The sequence below is a fragment of the Dendrobates tinctorius genome, unplaced genomic scaffold (genome assembly GCF_039654945.1).
Source record: "Dendrobates tinctorius isolate UK_male_01 unplaced genomic scaffold, ASM3965494v1 ptg000211l, whole genome shotgun sequence".
NCBI classification, from domain to species: domain Eukaryota; kingdom Metazoa; phylum Chordata; class Amphibia; order Anura; family Dendrobatidae; genus Dendrobates; species Dendrobates tinctorius.
In genome coordinates, this window is record NW_027361878.1 from 26,076,515 (window position 1) to 26,097,632 (window position 21,118).

The 21,118-nt window shown below is 44.5% G+C and overlaps 1 protein-coding gene across 1 annotated transcript in view; it reads right to left on the reverse strand.

The window, feature by feature from the left end:
* Positions 1 to 21,118, reverse strand: part of EML3 (EMAP like 3) — an 87,817-nt gene that overhangs the window by 26,409 nt on the left and 40,290 nt on the right. The window contains exons 10-19 of the mRNA XM_073554656.1: positions 20,773 to 20,874; positions 18,855 to 18,950; positions 18,055 to 18,189; positions 15,543 to 15,681; positions 14,798 to 14,949; positions 14,588 to 14,713; positions 13,092 to 13,223; positions 9,746 to 9,813; positions 9,441 to 9,529; positions 8,910 to 9,112 (exon numbers count right to left, since the gene is read on the reverse strand). Coding sequence (XP_073410757.1) covers positions 8,910 to 9,112; positions 9,441 to 9,529; positions 9,746 to 9,813; positions 13,092 to 13,223; positions 14,588 to 14,713; positions 14,798 to 14,949; positions 15,543 to 15,681; positions 18,055 to 18,189; positions 18,855 to 18,950; positions 20,773 to 20,874 — 1,242 coding nt within the window. The remainder of the gene's footprint in view (positions 1 to 8,909; positions 9,113 to 9,440; positions 9,530 to 9,745; positions 9,814 to 13,091; positions 13,224 to 14,587; positions 14,714 to 14,797; positions 14,950 to 15,542; positions 15,682 to 18,054; positions 18,190 to 18,854; positions 18,951 to 20,772; positions 20,875 to 21,118) is intronic.

Sequence of the window (21,118 nt, forward strand, 5' to 3'; positions counted from 1 at the left end):
TGGGGCATCAGCATACTCAGGACAAATTGCAACTTTTGGGGTCCAATTTCTCCTGTTACCCTTAGGAAAATAAAAAAATTGGGGGCAAAAATATCATTTTTGTGGAAAAAAAATATGATTTTTTTAATTTTCACGTCCGGTTGTTATAAATTTCTGTGAAGCACTTTGGGGTTCAAAGTGCTCACCACACATCTAGATAAGTTCCGTAGGGGGGGGGTCTAGTTTCCAAAATGGGGTCACTTGTGGGGAGTTTCAACAGTTTAGACACATCAGGGGCTCTCCAAAGGCAACATGACACCCGCAGACCATTCCATCAGAGTCTGCATTCCAAAACGTCACTACTTCCCTTCCGAGCCCCGACGTGTGCCCATACAGTAGTTTTCTCCCACATATGGGGTATCAGCGTACTCAAGACAATTTGGTCAACAACTTTTGGGGACCAATTTCTCCTGTTACCTTTGGGAAAATAAATAAATTGTGGACTAAAAGATCATGCTTGTGGAAAAAATATGATTTTTTTTGTTTCACTCCCGGGCGTTATAAACTTCTGTGAAACCCTTGGGGTTTCAAACTGCTCTCACCACACATCTAGATAAGTTCTTTGGGGGGTTTAGTTTCCAAAATGGTGTCATTTGTGGGGGGTTTCCACTGTTTAGACACATTAGGGGCCTTCCAAACGCAGCATGGAGTCCAATCCCAATTCCAGCCAAAAAAGTCAAATGGCGCTGCTTCCCTTCCGAGCTCTGCCATGCGCCCAAATAGTGGTTTACCCCCACATGTGGGGTATCGGCGTACTCAGGACAAATTGCACAATATATCTTTTAGGGTCCTGTTACCCTTGGGAAAGTAAAAATTGGGGGTGAAAACATCATTTTTGTGGAAAAAATATGATTTTTTAATTGTACCGCTGTCAGTATTCCGGGTTTTCTAAATCACCTTGTGAATGAATTTGCCCTTTGTCAAGATGGAGGTTGCTGTTCTTGTGTGCCCTACTTCCTGTTCATTTGTATAAAACCCGGCTCAGGTGCTGCCTTCCTTGCTGGAGTATTCTGCTTCCTTCAGCTGTGCTGTTTGTTTCTTAGTGTGCTTCTGCTGTGGCTCTGGACATTCCCTGTTCTCTGTAGGGAAAGCTGCACTCATCTTTGGAACTTAACCCTTGGTTCACTTTATCTGGTAAGAACTGTGTTCCTGAACTATGTGTTGTTCTTAACCCTTCACTCTCCCCAATGAGAGCAGTCGGAACTGTCACCAACCGTATGCTTTAATGTGAACCTGTTCCTGGACTCACCTGTGTTCACGCCGCTCCTGGGATCAACTTGTAAATCAGCTTTTGGACTGTCCTGTGCTTTTGCTCGTCTGGGATTTACCTATAGACTTGTTCTGGACTTCCCTGTGCTTGCTACATACCTGGATTGGACTCTCTCTGCATCACTACGTTGTGAACTGTTCCACGTCACCTGAGTGTTACACTCACCTTTGGATCACATGTTTATGAGGACTCTGTCTTAGGAACTTTACTGAATGGCTATATAGCTTTAGGACTTGTCATTTCAGGTTATCAGCATACTGTTTTTGGGTGTCACTGCTGTTATAAAAATACACTATTTGCACTAAAGTAACCCGCTTCTGTCTGATCATTGCCCCACGCTATCAGAATCCTCGAGTTCCTACAATAGTATTACAGGATACTCCAGCCTTAAAGAGGATTCTGTTGGGGCAATGTCACAGTCACAAGCAGATAAGATGTTTTCTATGATTAACTCCTTGCAGCAGGAGGTGGGGGCTATACAAAATAAGCTCAGAGTCCCGGTTGGACCACAATGCACAGGTGTTTGGACAGGCTCTTCAAGATCTACGTACCAGGACGGAAGTCCAGGAGGCGTTACCCACTGAGAATATACCGTCCCCCAGTATGCCCAAGTTGCCCCCATTCCGGTTTAATGGTGACCGAAGTCAATTTCGTGGGTTTGTTAATCAATGCATATTATTTTTTGATGTACATGCCTCTTACTACCGGTCTGATAGATCTAAGGTTTTATGTATTATTATGTTGGTGACATCACGGGCTTTGGCTTGGGCAAATCCTATGGTGAAAGTCATGATACCCGTCTAAATAATTTGGATGATTTTCTGACAACTATGGCGCAAATGTTCAACAATCCCAACCGCCGTGCCACTGCTGAATCTGCCCTGCTGTCATTACGCCAGGGGAAGAGCTCAGTCATAGAATATGTTACCGAATTTAAAAGGCTAGTGGTGGATACCAACTGGGACAACAATGCTTTATTGCCAATTTTTAGGAAAGGTTTATCCAGTGCAATGAAGGATGAGCTAGCTCGTTCCGAATCCCCACAGGAGTTAGAGTTGTTTTTACAACACTGTGTGCGTATTGACATTCGCCTAACTGAACGCAGACAAGAGAAATGGGCAGCTTTAAATCGCATTGCTAATTTTTCTCTTCCATCTAGAGAAACTACAGGCAAAAACCCGCGGGAGACTGAGGAGGTGCCTATGCAAGTGGACTCGCTACAAAGACGTGAGAATAATGAACGCTGGGAATACCGTTTCCGTGAACGATTATGTTTTTATTGCGGTCAATCAGACCATTTCCTCATTAATTGTCCCAAATGTCCCAGGCGACCTAACAAGGTGTTTGCGGCAGTAGGGGATTATGACAATACGGACGCTGAGTCTGAGGTTTCGGAGACCAGTCTACACCTAGACGCTGTGTTTCCCCCAACATTGATGTCGACTTCCCCTAAAGATCAAGGGGAAAAATATTCACATTGTTCTCTTCCTATTCAGATTCTGTGGGAAGGTCAGTGGATACCAAGTTCTGCCATGATAGACTCTGGAGCAGGTGGGAATTTCATGGATTCTTCTTTTGCCAGGAAACATGGTATAAGGACACAACTAAGAGCTTCGCCAGTCACCATGGAAACGGTGGATGGTTCTCCATCAACTTCTGGACCAGTAGACCGGGAAACGGTGATCCTGGAATGTAAGATGGAACCAGACCATCAGGAAACCCTTTCATTTATGCTACTATCTTCTCCTCATTTTCCTATAATTTTAGGAATTCCCTGGCTACGGTCGCAAAATCCAAACATCAATTGGGAAACCAAGGAGATATCCTTCCCCTCGAAGGGTAGTCCTACCATCTGTCCAACGGTCACGGTTCCAGTTACCCGGGACGTGGAAGAGGCAATACAGGTACCTACTCTCCCTCTGGTTAACCAGGAATTCGCGGATGTTTGTGACAAAAGGAAGGCAGACCAACTCCCACCACATAGACCATATGACTGCCCCATAGAATTGCTTCCAGGGGCAGCGATCCCTTTCGGCCATGTTTACCCGCTGGCAGCTCCAGAACTAAAAACATTACGAGAGTATATAGATGAAAACCTAGCCAAAGGGGTTTATCCGACCATCCTTTTCACCAGCGGGAACCCCATATTCTTTGTAAAGAAGAAAGATGGGACTCTAAGACCTTGCATTGACTACCGGGAGCTAAATAAGGTAACCATTCGTAACAGGTACCCGTTGCCCCCAATTCCTGAAATGTTGTAAAGAGTTCGTCAAGCCAAGGTGTTTACCAAATTAGACCTTCGTGGGGCATATAATTTACTCCGTATACGTCCCGGATACGAATGGAAGACGGCTTTTAGATGCCGGTATGGACATTTTTAATATTTAGTGATGCCATTCGGACTGTGTAACGCTCCTGCTGCTTTTCAACACTTAGCCAATGATATCTTCAGGGATTTATTGGACCATTATGTGGTAATTTACCTGGATGACATCTTAATTTTCTCTGATTCTCTACAGGAACATCAGGAACATGTCAAGACCGTGCACAGACGCTTAAGTGATAATCATTTTTACATTAAACTAGAAAAACGTGAGTTTCATTGCTCCGAAATTCAATTTCTGGGCTATATTATTTCTCCCCAGGGATAGAACATGCAATCCAGCAAGATCCAGGCGATCATAGACTGGCCGGTACCAGGAAACATCAAAAGAGGTACATCGATTTATTGGTTTTGCTAATTTTTATAGAAGTTTTATCCGGAATTTTTCGGAAATTGTCCGTCCCATCACTCACCTTACTAAGAAGGGGAAGAAGTTTGTATGGTCTTCGCAAGCCCAGGAAGCCTTTGACCGCCTCAAGGTTTGTTTTACACGGCTCCGATATTAATGCATCCGGATCCTGCACTGCCTTTCATCGTGGAGGTGGACGCTTCTGACTGTGCACTGGGAGCTATCCTCTCACAACAAACCGGAGACAAAGGTTTGCTGCACCCGTGTGCCTTCTTTTCGCGCAGGTTATCTTCTGCTGAACTAAATTATGACATTGCAGATAAGGAACTTTTGGCAATCATTTCCACCTTTAAAGAATGGAGACACCATTTGCAGGGAGCTACTCAACAAGTAGTAGTGCTTACAGATCATCGTAATTTGGAATTTCTTAAATCCGCCAGGTGTCTTTCTCCTCGACATGCTAGGTGGAGTTTGTTCTTGAACCAGTTTGATTTTATTATCTCGTACCGCCCAGGTTCACGTAATGGGAAGGTCGATGCATTATCCCGAATCCACACGGTGGACTCCGTGCCTGGGACCCCATCTAAGACCATCTTGTCTGATGCCAATTTCATAGGAGTGCTCCAGGACCGGGACTTGTGGGAGGAGATCAAGCTGGCCTATGACGGTGATGTATTTCTTGCTGCTCCACCTGACAACGTGAATCTTGTCTTTCAGAATGGTGTGTGCCTTAGAGATCGACGTATTTACGTCCCAGAGGCTGTGAGACTTCGAATCCTCAAATTGGTCCATGACTCCGTATTGGCTGGTCATAGGGGGGTACAGAAGACTCAGGAATTTTTAAGTCGTTTTTTCTGGTGGCCTACATGCTTAAAAGATGTGAATGAATATGTCCGCTCTTGTGAGGTTTGTGCCCAGTACAAAGTTCCTAGTGTTTCACTTACTGGTCTTCTCAAACCACTACCCGTACCATCTCGCCCTTGGGGGTCTATTTCGATGGACTTTATTGTGGAGTTACCCACCTCTGGCAGTAAAAACACTATTTTGGTGGTAGTGGACCATTTAACGAAGGCGGCCCATTTTATTCCTTGTATCGGTCTCCCCTCAGCTACAGAGACAGTGGATCTGGTTATCCAAAACGTTTTCCGGCTGCATGGGGTACCAGATGAGATCATCTCTGACAGGGGAATACAGTTTACCTCTAGGTTTTGGAAAGAATTTTGCTCTGCGCTCCACATTAATGTTTGCTTGTCTTCTGCATACCATCCTCAGACCAACGGGCAGACCGAACGTACCAATCAAACCTTGGAGCAATATCTATGCTGCTACGTCAGTCATTTGCAGGATGACTGGCTGAAGTTACTTCCTTTAGCGGAGTTTTCGTACAACAACTCACAGAACAGTTCCACGAAGGTAACTCCTTTTTTTGCCAATCTGGGATATCATCCAAATATTCTCCCTAGGTCTCCGGTTGTCTCTTCGGTACCGGCGGTTCAAGACAGAGTGGAGCTGTGGCAACGTAATCTTGAAGTTTTGAAGGACTCCCTGACTGTAGCACAGGAGCGTTACAAGAAGTCGGCTGATAGGTTCCGGAAACCAGCACCTTTGTAATAAGGTAGGAGACTCGGTTTGGTTGTCTACCAAGAATCTAAGGTTGGGTGTTCCTTCGCAGAAACTGGGACAGAAGTTCATCGGTCCATTCAAGATTACCGGGATTGTGAGCTCCGTTGCTTTTCGGCTGAAGCTACCACGAACTCTAAAGGTACACCCAGTATTTCATGTTTCTTTATTAAAACCGGTTTCTCCTAACAAGTTTCAGGGACGTATCGTACCTCCTCCTCCACCAGTGTTGGTTAATGGCGAAGATCAATTTGTGGTCCAGGACATTATTGATTCAAGACTTCATCGAAACCGACTTCAGTATCTAGTTAGATGGCAGGGTTACTCTCCTGAAGACGATTCCTGGGAACCAGTAAGTAACATCAATGCTCCCCTGAAGGTTGCTCAGTTTCATTGGAGATACCCAGACAAACCTGGTCCGGGATCGTCCTGAGGCCGTTTCTAGGGGGGAGTAATGTCAGTATTCCGGGTTTTCTAAATCACCTTGTGAATGAATTTGCCCTTTGTCAAGATGGAGGTTGCTGTTCTTGTGTGCCCTACTTCCTGTTCATTTGTATATAACCCGGCTCAGGTGCTGCCTTCCTTGCTGTAGTATTCTGCTTCCTTCAGCTGTGCTGTTTGTTTCTTAGTGTGCTTCTGCTGTGGCTCTGGACATTCCCTGTTCTCTGTAGGGAAAGCTGCACTCATCTTTGGAACTTAACCCTTGGTTCACTTTATCTGGTAAGAACTGTGTTCCTGAACTATGTGTTGTTCTTAACCCTTCACTCTCCCCAATGAGAGCAGTCGGAACTGTCACCAACCGTATGCTTTAATGTGAACCTGTTCCTGGACTCACCTGTGTTCACGCCGCTCCTGGGATCAACTTGTAAATCAGCTTTTGGACTGTCCTGTGCTTTTGCTCGTCTGGGATTTACCTATAGACTTGTTCTGGACTTCCCTGTGCTTGCTACATACCTGAATTAGACTCTCTCTGCATCACTACGTTGTGAACTGTGCCACGTCACCTGAGTGTTACACTCACCTTTGGATCACATGTTTATGAGAACTCTGTCTTAGGAACTTTACTGAATGGCTATATAGCTTTAGGACTTGTCTCATTTCAGGTTATCAGCATATTGTTTTTGGGTGTCACTGCGGTTATAAAAATAAACTACTTGCACTAAAGTAACCCGCTTCTGTCTGATCATTGCCCCACGCTATCAGAATCCTCGAGTTCCTACAATAGTATTACAACCGCTGTACGTTATAAACTTCTGTCAAGCCCTTGTGGGTTCAAAGTTCTCACCACATATCTAGATAAGTTCCTTGGGGCTCTAGTTTCCAAAATGGGGTCACTTGTGGTGGGGGGTTTCCACTGTTTAGGTACATCAGGGGCTCTCCAAACGTGACATGGCGTTCGATCTGAATTTCAGCCAATTTTGCATTGAAAAAGTCAAACGGCGCTCCTTCCCTTCTGAGCTCTGCCATGCGCGGAAACAGTTGTTCCCCCCCCAGATATCAGGTATCAGCGTACTCAGGAGAAATTGCACAATAACTTTTGCAGTCCAATTTCTCCTGTTACCCTTGGTAAAATAAAAAAAATTGGACCTGAAGTAATTTTTTTGTGAAAAAAAGTTAAATGTTCATTTTTTTTCAAACATTCAAAAAATTCCTGTGACGCACCTGAAGGGTTAATAAACTTCTTGAATGTGGTTTTGAGCACCTTGAGGGGTGCAGTTTTTAGAATGGTGTCACTTTTGGGTATTTTCTATTATTATAGACCCCTCAAAGTGACTTCAAATGTGGTGTGGTCCGTAAAAATAAAATGGTGTTGCAAAAATGAGAAATCGCTGGTCAGCTTTTAACCCTTATAACTTCCTAACAAAAAAAATTTTGGTTCCAAAATTGTGCTGATGTAAAGTAAACATGTGGGAAATGTTACTTAAGTTTTTTGTGTGCCGCATCTCTGTGATTTAAGGGCATAAAAATTCAAAGTTGGAAAATTGCAAAATTTTCAAAATGTTCGCCAAATTTCCGTTTTTTCACAAATAAACGCAAGTTATTTGAATGAAATTTTACCACTAACATGAAGTACAATATGTCACAAGAAAACAATGTCAGAATCACCGGGATCCATGGAAGCGTTTCAGAGTTATTAGGCTAGTTTCACACTAGCGTTTATGAGCGCAGCGACGGCCTGCGCATGGCCGCCGCTAAGCCCCGCCCCATGCCGCACCTCCGCCGGTAGCTCCACCTACCGGCGCATGACGCTGCATGCGTCCCCTATCTTTATCACTGAGGGGGCAGGCCGTGCGCAATATGCGTTTGGCAGCGCATGCGCCTTTTTGACGGTGCACCGGCGCAACCAAACTGCAGCAGGTTGCGTTTGGCGGGACTATCTTTATCCCTCACCTCGGGACAGTGGTCAGAATTGTAAAAATTGGCCCGGTCATGAACGTGCAAACCACCCTTGGTGGTAAAGGGGTTAACATAAAAGGATAATTAACAGTATCTGTATACTGTGGTGACCAGTATTAGATATCGAAGTGCCTCAAATTACAATATTAGTTTCTTTCTGACACTAGGGACCCCAACTGATCAGACAAAATCCGCTCAGCTGTAAACATTGAACGGAGTGGAAAAAAGTAGCTGTGGGCAGCACGGTGGCTCAGTGGATAGCACTGCAGCCTTGCAGCACTGGGGTCCTGGGTTCGAATCCCACCAAGGACAACATCTGCAAGGAGTTTGTATGCTCTCCCCATGTTTGCGTGGGTTTCCTCTGGGTACTCCAGTTTCCTCCCACACTCCAAAGACATACTGAAAGGGAATTTAGATTGTGAGCCCCATCGGGGACAGTGATGAAAATGTGTGCAAACTGTAAAGCGCTGTGGAATATGTTAGCACTATATAAAAAAAATAAAGAAGAGGAGAAGAAGTGTACAACTGCCGAGTACTGCAGTTTATCACCCATTAACTTGAATGGTAGCTGAGCTGCAGTATCCACGGACATTCACTACACAGTGTACGGAGCTATGGTGTTCGAGCTTTGTATATAGGGTGCTTCTGATGGCCATAGTTGATCGGTGAGGATGCCCTTTGTCGGACTCTCACCCAACTAATACTTATGGCCAATTCGTAGTCCCCAACTGTAATCTGAGGCCAACGTGGATTGAGGGACCGCTTTAACTTAATTCTAAAATAAGTGCCAATGGATATATCAAATTTGCATTGATAACAATGGATCAGAAAAGTGAAGGTTGAGAACTCACCATGCACTTTCCATATCGCGTGTAATGCTGCGCTCTCTCACACACGAAGGTCTCTCCTTCTCCTTCGGGGTTTTCTCCTTCTTCTTGGGAGCTATATTTTTCTTCTAAAGAGCTGTCGCGGGAATAATCCTTATGTTCTCTCTGGCCCGTGCTGTACATGTAGATGACATTATCATGGGAACCAACAGCCAGGAAACTCCCATCTATTGGAGAGAAAGACAGAATGATGAAAACCATGCAGAATGTAAGATGACAGAACAAGTATAAAGGCCCGTAAGCAAAGTGTTTTATGGTAAAATATACTTTCCACACCACAATTTTTAAAATCACATATAAATCAGTAGATTGAAAAATGTTGTTGGACATTTCAGGAAGATCATTGCAACAGGAGACAACTGTGGTCAATGGTTGCCCATGTTGTAGACTCTTTGGCTGGCCATTCACATGGGATAATTGACGTCTGGAGGTTCCAGCTATCTCACCAAACTCTCCCTTGAAACTTGAAAAATAGGCACTTGTGTCTTTACTCACCTGGAGAGTATCTGACCACAGAGAGTTGCTCATTCCCATCAGAGTGCACTGAGAGGATTTTGCTGGACTGCAGGTCCAGGACCAGCCACCTGCAAAGAATGGATATGTGATGGCAACATAGGTGAAAAAGGAGGTACAGGAGCCACAAATCAATGTGGGTATGAAAAGCGGCAAGTCAGTGCAGGACAGTGCACTTACTAGCATGTAGAACATATTCGTAGGAATTATAAGGAGAGAAGCAAGAGTGAAAAGATGATGTTATGGAGGAGGAAAGAAGGAACTGCAAAACAGAGGTCTATTCTTACTTTCCTGTGCTTAGACCCACACAAACTTCTCTTCCATTGGGATGGAAATCTGCACATAAACCAGGATCCTACGAGTAAGAAGCACTGTTTCACAGTAGGGCCATAAATATACACAAAAACTGTTCCCAAAAGACTATAAAATTACCTAATCCTATACTCCATTCAGCAACCCTATAGCAGAGAAAAACTTGGAAGTGGTTTTTCATGTTCACAATACTGGTGGCCTACCCTCAGGATATGACATGAATATCAGATCAGTAGGGGTGCACCTCTCAACTGTTTGGGAAGGCGGAGGTACTCACAGCCTTCTCTGCTGTATTTGGGAAGGCGGAGGTACTCACAGCCTTCTCTGCTGTATTTGGGAAGGCGGAGGTACTCACAGCCTTCTCTGCTGTATTTGGGAAGGCGGAGGTACTCACAGCCTTCTCTGCTGTATTTGGGAAGGCGGAGGTACTCACAGCCTTTTCTGCTGTATTTGGGAAGGCGGAGGTACTCACAGCCTTTTCTGCTGTATTTGGGAAGGCGGAGGTACTCACAGCCTTTTCTGCTCTATTTAGGAAGGAGGAGGTACTCACAGCCTTTTCTGCTCTATTTAGGAAGGCGGAGGTACTCACAGCCTTTTCTGTTGTATTTGGGAAGGCGGAGGTACTCACACAGCCTTCTCTGCTGTATTTGGGAAGGCGGAGGTACTCACAGCCTTTTCTGCTGTATTTGGGAAGGCGGAGGTACTCACAGCCTTTTCTGCTGTATTTGGGAAGGCGGAGGTACCCACAGCCTTTTCTGCTGTATTTGGGAAAGCGGAGGTACTCACAGCCTTTTCTGCTCTATTTGGGAAGGTGGAGGTACTCACAGCCTTTTCTGCTCTATTTGGGAAGGCGGAGGTACTCACAGCCTTTTCTGCTGTATTTAGGAAGGCGGAGGTACTCACAGCCTTCTCTGCTGTATTTGAGAAGGCGGAGGTACTCACAGCCTTTTCTGCTGTATTTGGGAAGGCAGAGGTACTCACAGCCTTTTCTGCTGTATTTGGGAAGGCAGAGGTACTCACAGCCTTTTCTGCTGTATTTGGGAAGGCAGAGGTACTCACAGCCTTTTCTGCTGTATTTGGGAAGGCAGAGGTACTCACAGCCTTTTCTGCTGTATTTGGGAAGGCAGAGGTACTCACAGCTTTTTCTGCTGTATTTGGGAAGGCGGAGGTACCCACAGCCTTTTCTGCTCTATTTGGGAAGGCGGAGGTACTCACAGCCTTTTCTGCTCTATTTGGGAAGGCAAGGTACTCACAGCCTTTTCTGTGCTATGTGGGAGGGCGGAGGTACTCACAGCCTTTTCTGTGCTATGTGGGAGGGCGGAGGTACTCAGCCTTTTCTGCTGTATTTGGGAAAGCGGAGGTACTCACAGCCTTTTCTGCTGTATTTGGGAAAGCGGAGGTACTCACAGCCTTTTCTGCTGTATTTGGGAAGGTGGAGGTACTCACAGCCTGTTCTGCTGTATTTGGGAAGGCGGAGGTACTCACAGCCTTTTCTGCTGTATTTGGGAAGGCAGAGGTACTCACAGCCTTTTCTGCTGTATTTGGGAAGGCAGAGGTACTCACAGCTTTTTCTGCTGTATTTGGGAAGGCGGAGGTACTCACAGCCTTTTCTGCTGTATTTGGGAAGGCGGAGGTACTCACAGCCTTTTCTGCTCTATTTGGGAAGGCAAGGTACTCACAGCCTTTTCTGTGCTATGTGGGAGGGCGGAGGTACTCACAGCCTTTTCTGTGCTATGTGGGAGGGCGCAGGTACTCAGCCTTTTCTGCTGTATTTGGGAAAGCGGAGGTACTCACAGCCTTTTCTGCTCTATTTGGGAAGGCGGAGGTACTCACAGCCTTTTCTGCTCTATTTGGGAAGGCGGAGGTACTCACAGCCTTTTCTGCTCTATTTGGGAAGGCGGAGGTACTCACAGCCTTTTCTGCTGTATTTGGGAAGGCGGAGGTACTCACAGCCTTTTCTGCTGTATTTGGGAAGGCGGAGGTACTCACAGCCTTTTCTGCTGTATTTGGGAAGGCGGAGGTACTCACAGCCTTTTCTGCTCTATTTGGGAAGGCGGAGGTACTCACAGCCTTTTCTGCTCTATTTGGGAAGGCGGAGGTACTCACAGGCTTTTCTGCTGTATTTGGGAAGGCGGAGGTACTCACAGCCTTTTCTGCTGTATTTGGGAAGGCGGAGGTACTCACAGCCTTTTCTGCTGTATTTGGGAAGGCGGAGGTACTCACAGCCTTTTCTGCTGTATTTGGGAAGGCGGAGGTACTCACAGCCTTTTCTGCTGTATTTGGGAAGGCGGAGGTACTCACAGCCTTTTCTGCTGTATTTGGGAAGGCGGAGGTACTCACAGCCTTTTCTGCTGTATTTGGGAAGGCGGAGGTACTCACAGCCTTTTCTGCTGTATTTGGGAAGGCGGAGGTACTCACAGCCTTTTCTGCTGTATTTGGGAAGGCGGAGGAACTCACAGCCTTTTCTGCTGTATTTGGGAAGGCGGAGGTACTCAGTCTTTTCTGCTCTATTTGGGAGGGCGGAGGAACTCACAGCCTTTTCTGTGCTACTGTATGTGGGAAGGCGGAGGTACTCAGTCTTTTCTGCTCTATTTGGGAGGGCGGAGGAACTCACAGCCTTTTCTGTGCTATGTGGGAAGGCGGAGGTACTCAGTCTTTTCTGCTCTATTTGGGAGGGCGGAGGAACTCACAGTCTTTTTTGCGCTATTTTGGAGGGCGGATGTATTCACAGTCTTTTCTGCGCTATTTGAGAGGGCGGAGGAACTCAGTCTTTTCTGCGCTATTTGGGAAGGCGGAGCTACTCACAGCCTTTTCAATGCTATTTGGGAGAGCAGAGGTACTCACAGCCTGTTCTGCGCTGTTTACCTACAAGCCATCTAGAGGCGCAGTGCAGGTAAACAGAATAACACAGGCCGAAAGTCACGGATCCCTCAAACAGTTGATCAGTGCTGGATCTCCACCAATTAAATATTGTGATAATGGAGAACTTTGTTAAACACTTACTGAACTTGATTTAGCTCATATCCACACCTACATGAGTTTTTGATCTTGCAGATTTTCTGTACCCATTAAGTAAAATAGGTCATTTGCATTTTTTAAAAATATGCAGCATAAAAAAAAAATCACCAAAAGCTCAATGTGGGAACGTAACGTAAAGGTGCTCACCCCTTTCACTGCTTTGATTCATAGAAAACCCTGTATAAGGGACCCCCCTTTACAATGTTTATATGACCTAATAGGGAGGATAGACAGGTATTGGCTTTATACGAGAAAACCCCTTATACAGTAATTGCACCATAATGTAACATTTCTATGACTCACCTCCAATATGCATGCCCAATTCAGAGTATGGTCATTGCCATTCCAAATACACAACTGCTTGTCATGGCCACAGGTCACAAAGATATTCTGAAATGGATGTGTAGCCAAACCCCACAATTCATCTGTGTGCCCCTGCAGAAAACAAGGCGACATGCAACAGAATGCATGAGTGCATCATATACTTTATGTATATATCTACAGTATATCTCATATTCCAGGCACAACGAAGGAAACATCAATAACGCAGTGCCCACAAGACTCACATAAGCTTTTCTTCTTATTTCTATTGGCAGACTTGCAGCCACGGGGACTCAAACTTTTTATTCAAGCACACCGAAGGCACTCTGTTGGCACCTGAGCATGCTCAGATAACACCTTATCCCAGCACGCTCGCTCATCACTAAAAGTAAAGCATTATTCACACTAGCATTGATGTCTCCATTCACTACTTTTCTCCTTTTAAGTTTTTTCTCTCCTTATGAGAAAGAATTACAGAAGAAGGGAACACAAACATTCACAAAAATCTGAAAAGGTATTTCCATTTCCCTTGGGATATGTTCCTGTTTTTTTCCTGGAAAATAACTGAAGGGCGAATGAGGCCTTTGGAGATAAGTGTGAAATGAACCTCCATTATTTACTTATTTTTACTAATTTATATAGCGCCATTAATTCAACAGCGCTTTACAGACATTATCGGCACTGTCCCCATTGGGGCTCACAATATAGACTCCCTATCAGTGTGTCTTTGGATTGTGGTGGGAAACCCACGCAAACACGGGGAGAACATACAGACTCCTTGCAGATGTATTCCTTGGGGGGGGGGGGGGGATTTGAACCCAGGACCCCAGTGATGCAAAGCAAAAGTGCTAACCCACTGAGCCACCGTGCTGCTGTATTTTTTCTGAACAGATAGAGCAGATCGTGCCCACTTTCTATGGGGGGAAATTTTGTTATGGATACGTGCATATTGCGTTCATGCAGTAGGTTTTCCCAGTGGACCACAAGCCCCCCCCATTCATGAAACAGCAGCAAAAAGAGGGGACTAGTGTGCGTCAGCTTACCATTTATTCAACAGTCTGCACTTTCGTATACAGGGGGTCACCACAAAAAAAAAAAAAAAGAAAGAAAAGCAAATACTGTGCAGTATACGGTCACTCTTGCTTGTTATGGGGGGCAAATTCTGCTCAGGGTAAGTGCACATTACACTCATGCACTCTGTTTTCCCATTGTACAGGTTAACAGTACCACAGGCTCCCATTCACCAAACAGAGGACAAAAAAATATCCTTTTGGCCTCCGTATGCATACCATTTATTCACAGCAGACCATTGCAAAAAGAAAAAAATAAATTAAATAAAATATGCTCTATGGTATAGGTTTGTTTTTTTTATAATGGGGCCCTCTAGTGGACAGATGCCCGGATTTTCATGAAGGTTGTGGCCACTGCCAGATGTCCACCCCTTGAACGAACATGCTGGACAGTAGGTGCAAACACACCTGTATGATGGGTGCAAATCCCTGTTCCAGAGACCCCTTCAGAAGGGCGTTCTTCGTTGTCCCGACCAGCAGTTCTCCCTCTATGCCCTCTGCAATGGATCGTACAGCCCCATACTGTTCAGGGATCTGAACGACAAATGGAGTAGAAAACACGATGAAGAAAAGCGACACCAAATTACATTTTTTCGTCCTCTTTGCATAATTGCTTACCTCGTATTCCTTCAGTTGGCTCAGGGTCTCACTCCATAACACCAAGCGCCTGTCCTTTCCTCCTGAACTGAGCACGTAACCTCCTCGCAGAGCGATAAGAGACGATACGCTGCCATCATGTGCACGGGTGTGACGTGATATCTGATATGTATCTGTGGGAAAAGACATAGGCGGAGAAAGAAGAAAACTCTCAACTATGTGATGAGTAACTGGTTGTATACAAGACAGAGGTGGCCATAACCTTAAAGGATATTCCCATCTGCAAGATCCTATCCCAAAATGTAATAGGTGTAGTAATAATAATAGAAAATACCTCCAATTAGAAATGTAGTATAGTTCTTCTGATTTGCCAAGTCGCTTACCCCATGTGCAGGGCATTCCAGTAGCTTAGGTATCCATGGTTACAACCACTCATATAGTGACAGTTAGTTGTTAGTGGTCATAACCTAGGATACCCAAGCTACTGGAATGCCCTGCACATGGGGTAAGCGACAAAGCAAATCAGAAGAACCATACTACAATTCTAATTGGAGTTATTTGCTGATATTATTACATCAACTACGTCATGGGATAGGATCTTGAAGATGCACAATTGGTACAAGTTTGAAGAATGAAATAAAAAATGTCCTGAGCATTGGAAATATTTCGGTCAGGTCCAACTGATCTTCATCGCATAGAGGTAACAATAGTTAACACCACTAAAAATTACACAATCCTAAAATAATTTCCTTATGTTATATCTCACCCTTTGCACCTTTGCCCAATGTCCGTGTGTCTGCGGCACTTCTGGCCCAGGTTAATATCTGTCCCTCCGAGTCTCCTGTAAGGACATCCCCGGTTCGGTCAAACAGCACGCACTGCACGTAGCGAGGCTTTTTATACTTCTATAAAAAGGGGCAGGAAAAAAAAAAAACAACAGACTGTACAGGAAATGATGTGGCAGAAGTAACAGCACGTCAATCAAAAAAGTGTGCACATCCCAGTCGTGAGAAGGACGTACGCAAGGGTGGACGTCTATAAGGACACACAGAATCTACAAACCAAATGAGCCCTAGATATGCGATTAATGGCCCATGTACATTGGCCAATTTCAGGCCAGTAACGAGTAATGTTCGGTCCCCATATACAGTGCAATGTATAAGAGAAGCTTTCTCATTTGTTTCATTATCTGATAGTACTATACACCACTCTGTTACAGTATCCGGTGCCTGAGTAGGGATCCAGTCCGAGACAGAGAAAAACTCGTCACTCGAAGGTCAGCAGTACAGCCGGGAGAATTTTTATTTAAGCCATCCAATTGCTATATTTGACATTTTGGTCCTAGATTCCGGACCTTCATTAGAAAGCAACGGACTGCCGTGGATGGGTAGTTCCAGAAGCAGCCCTGAGGAATTGCGACTACAGTCACACATGCAATGGCGCTTTTTCTTTCTGTAGCCATACCAGAAAAACACTGATGGTAAAAACGGACACACGGGCCGTACACTGATGGCACATGGATGGTAAAAACGGACACACGGCCATACACTGAAGGAACATGAATGGTAAAAACGGACACACGGCCATACACTGATGGCACAAGGATGGTAAAAATGGACACACGGCCATACACTGAAGGAACATGAATGGTAAAAACGGACACACGGCCGTACACTGATGGCACAAGGATGGTAAAAACGGACACAAGGCCGTACACTGATGGCACAAGGATGGTAAAAACGGACACACGGCCATACACTGATGGCACAAGGATGGTAAAAACGGACACACGGCCATACACTGATGGCACAAGGATGGTAAAAACGGACACACGGCCATACACTGATGGCACAAGGATGGTAAAAACGGACACACGGCTGTACACTGATGGCACAAGGATGGTAAAAATGGACACACGGGCCGTACACTGATGGCACACGGATGGTAAAAACGGACACACGGCCGTACACTGATGGCACAAGGATGGTAAAAACGGACACACGGCCGTACACTGATGGCACAAGGATGGTAAAAACGGACACACGGGCCGTACACTGATGGCAAATACAGACACACAGGCTGTACACTAGGGTGACCGGATCTCATATGGGGGGGAAAAAATGTCAGAATCTTGTTCGTCTGGACCCCACAAAACGATTCCCCTTTCCAGATATTGAGATAGCCAAAATTTGAGCTCGATCAAACGACGTTAACCCGTGCCGCTCGTCGCTCAAAGTTTGAAAAAATCCAAATTGAGGTATTTTAAGATTTAGGTATTTTGCATAGTCTGTTAGACTATAAAGAATGTGACAACAACATTGCAGAAATAGCCCTGACCAAATTTTCGAACCATTTGTGGTATTTGAATGCAGAGTTGGTGGGATTATCGTTTTTTGATCCCACCATTACAGACAATGAAAAGTTGTTAATGGCTAATAAATTGCTCAGTAGCACAGATGAACCATCAGAGCACGCTAACCTACATGAGTTGATAATTTTACATAGTTATCTAATCTATTCTAGAGCTTTGGTTAAAGTAGTTTTTGAAACGTCAGAATATAATGCTCGGAATTTGCTTACAACTTGCAGGACATATTGCTTTTGTTCTTCATCTTTTGTCAGAAGGTCGTTAAAGTCGGTTACTTCCTACCTCTTTTAATTTTTCTTTCCTAACTTTTGGATTTACAACCCTAGCGTGCTCTGATGGTTCATCTGTGCTACTGAGCAATTTATTAGCCATTAACAACTTTTCATTTTCTGTAATGGTGGGATCAAAAAACGATAATCCCACCAATTCTGCATTCAAATACCACAAATGGTTCGAAAATTTGGTCAGGGCTATTTCTGCAATGTTGTCACATTCTTTATAGTCTAACAGACTATGCAAAATACCTAAATCTTAAATTACCTCAATTTGGATTTTTTTAAACTTTGAGCGACGAGCGGCACGGGTTAACGTCGTTTGATCGAGCTCAAGTTTTGGCTATCTCAATATCTGGAAAGGGGAATCGTTTTGTGGGGTCCAGACGGACAAAATTCCGACATCGATTTTTTGCGGTCACCCTACTGTACACTCATGCCACACTGATGGTGAAAACGGACACATGGCAGTACACTGATAAAAGTGGACACACGGGCCGTACAGTGATGGCACACGGATGGTAAAAACAGACACATGGGCCGTGCACTGATGACACACTGATGGTAAAAATGGACAGGCAGGCTGTCCAGTTTTTTTAGATATCCCAGGTTAAAATAAACCAATTTAAGGCACTTACCCCAAAAATCCCCTGTTTCTTCGTGAGTGAAGCACCACTCCAGCTCCAGAAGTGAACATGTGACTTGCCTACAGTGACAATGTAAGAGTTGTCCACAGGGTTGAAAGCAACACAAAGCACCGGCTCATTCGTGCACTAGGAAAGAAACAGTAAAAGCAGAGTGAAAATCACAGATCTCATAAAGAAGCTGACGAGGAAAGTGAAAATTATCAGACTACTAAATAAGTGAAGAGGTGGTGGGGGCATCCAGTAAGGAAACTTGTCCGTGATTCTTCTGCACAGTCTCAGAGTGTTATTTAAGTGGTTGAATCTGTCTTACTTTTACAGATTTTTGTATGTGTGCTGTAGCCAAGACCGAAAATGCGAGTTTCCCTATTAAATAATGTTAAAGAGAATCTATCAGCATGTTTTTGCATATGGAAGTAGTGATATGTCGGTCTAGGTGCTTCTGTCCTTATAAAAACTACATTATTTTTGTCTCAGTTATAAGAAGTCTAGTAGAGAAACCATATGCAAATCAGGCTAGAAGTGCATTGGGGCGTGTCAGTGCACTTGAAAGACGCAGTCAATCTGCGCAAACACGCCCCCTGGGCACCTCCACTGTGACTTGCATATGGCGACCCTGCATACAGCAATAACAGATCCATCCCATTCCTTTGCAGCTTAAAATGCCTAAATATGTTGCTACCCAGTGACAGTGCACACAGGGGGTACAGTGGTAGAAAGCTACATAGAATAAAAACAAGCTGCAGACAGGTTTACAAGTGTTTGAACGTTTTCTATCCCAACATGATATTCACCTTTGTCTCTGCGATCTTGTTTCCTTTCACTGTATCCCAGATAGATAAGACATGGTCATTGCAGTCATCTATAACACCAAGGTATTGGCCAAAGTCCTGTGAGAAGATTACAAATACTTTGAGTATGGTTACGTGGTACAATGCTCGGCACATTCAAACTGCAAAGCAACAATTAGGGAACAGAAAAAAAGTATATAGAAGTCTACAAAGGGAAAGTGTCATCAGAAAATCACCTGTTGATTAAATAAGGTTTTATGTTAATTTGGTTTTTTTTACAAATTTTAGGGTTTGTTTTTTTTTAAATTTTCCATTTTACTATATTGAAAAAAAGTAAAGTCAGAAACGGTGCAGTTTTCACATCTTCAGCCTGACCTGCTCCAGCAACATCTGCCATTTTAACTCTACCTGTGGCAGTGGTGATGGAAGCATCACAACCAATATCTGTGGGCAGCGAAGACGTTGTCCTGCCAAAGAGTCTAGTATAGCTGGGACCTGTGATTCCATTCAACCAGGCTGAATGGGCATGTGCTGTCCAGCAGCTCAGCACATGTAATTGACTACCTGCTGTGGCCAATAGGACAGCACCACACCCTACTTCAACCTCCTACAGTGGCCAATAGGACAGCACCACACCCTACTTCATCCTCCTACAGTGGCCAATAGGACAGCACCACACCCTACTTCATCCTCCTACAGTGGCCAAGAGGACAGCACCACACCCTACTTCATCCTCCTACAGTGGCTAATAGGACCACCACACCCTACTTCATCCTCCTACAGTGGCCAATAGGACAGCACCACACCCTACTTCAACTCCCTGCACTGGCCAATAGAACAGCACCACACCCTACTTCAACTCCCTGCAGTGGCCAATAGGACAGCAACAAACACCACTTCAGTTCCCTGCAGTGGCCAATAGGACAGCAACACACCCTACTTCAACTCTCTGCAGTGACCACTTTTTTTTTAATTAATCTCATGGCATTTGACCCTGGCTAGTCTACGCATTTGTCTCCCGATTCTGACGACCCTGGTTCTGTCCCTCCAATTCCTAACCTGGCTAGTTAGACTACTCTTGGCTCCCTGTTCCAGTCAGCAGCTGCTCCATGGATGCAACCTCTTCCCAGTGAGTCTAGATTTCTGTATAGAGATTAAATTGTAATAGCCGGAATTTCTCTAGGATCTGCTACATGAAGTGTCTAGTACAAGGAAGCCTCAGACAGACTTTACAACTTGCCACTAGGCCCTATACTAGACTCACACTTCCTGTTCTGTACAGACAACTTTTCAGCAGCCTCATGATCATCACAGACAGGATTACAATGACAAATAACATGTTTATGCACAGGAGACAACATAGAATCTACAATGGTGATGTCACAGCTCACCTTCTCCACCTTCCCATCACGATGACCTTTCCCCAGATCAGAGCATGCTAAGATTAGAAGCTCAGAGGACTTATAAACACAATATAGAGTCTAGTTTACACAAGAAGTAGGAGTCTTAAAACAATGACATAGTGGCCAATATATGTTTCATGTGAAAAAAAAAATAATACATTTAGCATTAAAACGTGATTTAAACAAATTCGCAATTTTCTGATGACACATTTCCTTTTTTATCTAGTGGTATATTATTATGATTTTTTTTACATAAAACTTTCACAACTATCTTCCCTTAGGTTCGAGACTTCCTTTTGTTAACTGCAGTATTTGCACCCCGAAAAACAGGAGAAAAAACAAGAGTTTTAAAAAAAGTGTATCATTTCTTCTATATTTTGAACCAACTTCTGGCCTTCACTTACAAATGGTCTTATTTTAAGAGCAGAAGGTGAAAGCGGAAGGTTTTATAAAATCTATAGAATTCAGAAGGCATTTTATGTACTGAATCAAAGAGACTGCTGAATACGAACACTTGCCTGGGTGGAGAAAGAGAGACAACCCACACCTCTTTCAAAGAAGCCCAAACCAAGCTGATGTAATATCTGAAGTGATGATGAATCCCAAATAAACACCATGGGCTGCAAATAGAAAAAACAAATTATTGTTAAAAAACATTTTTCTTCAATGGAATCACGGCCCCGCGCGACTGGACACAGCGCCTCCAGCAGGGCGGATTTAGATGACACGCGTGACCCTAGATACACCGCCTCCAGTTGGGCGAATTTAAATAACAACACGTGCAGCTGGATACGCCGCCTCCAACAGGCGAATTTCGAAAATACACGTATGTCTGGAAACCCCGCCTCCAGTAAGGCAAATTTA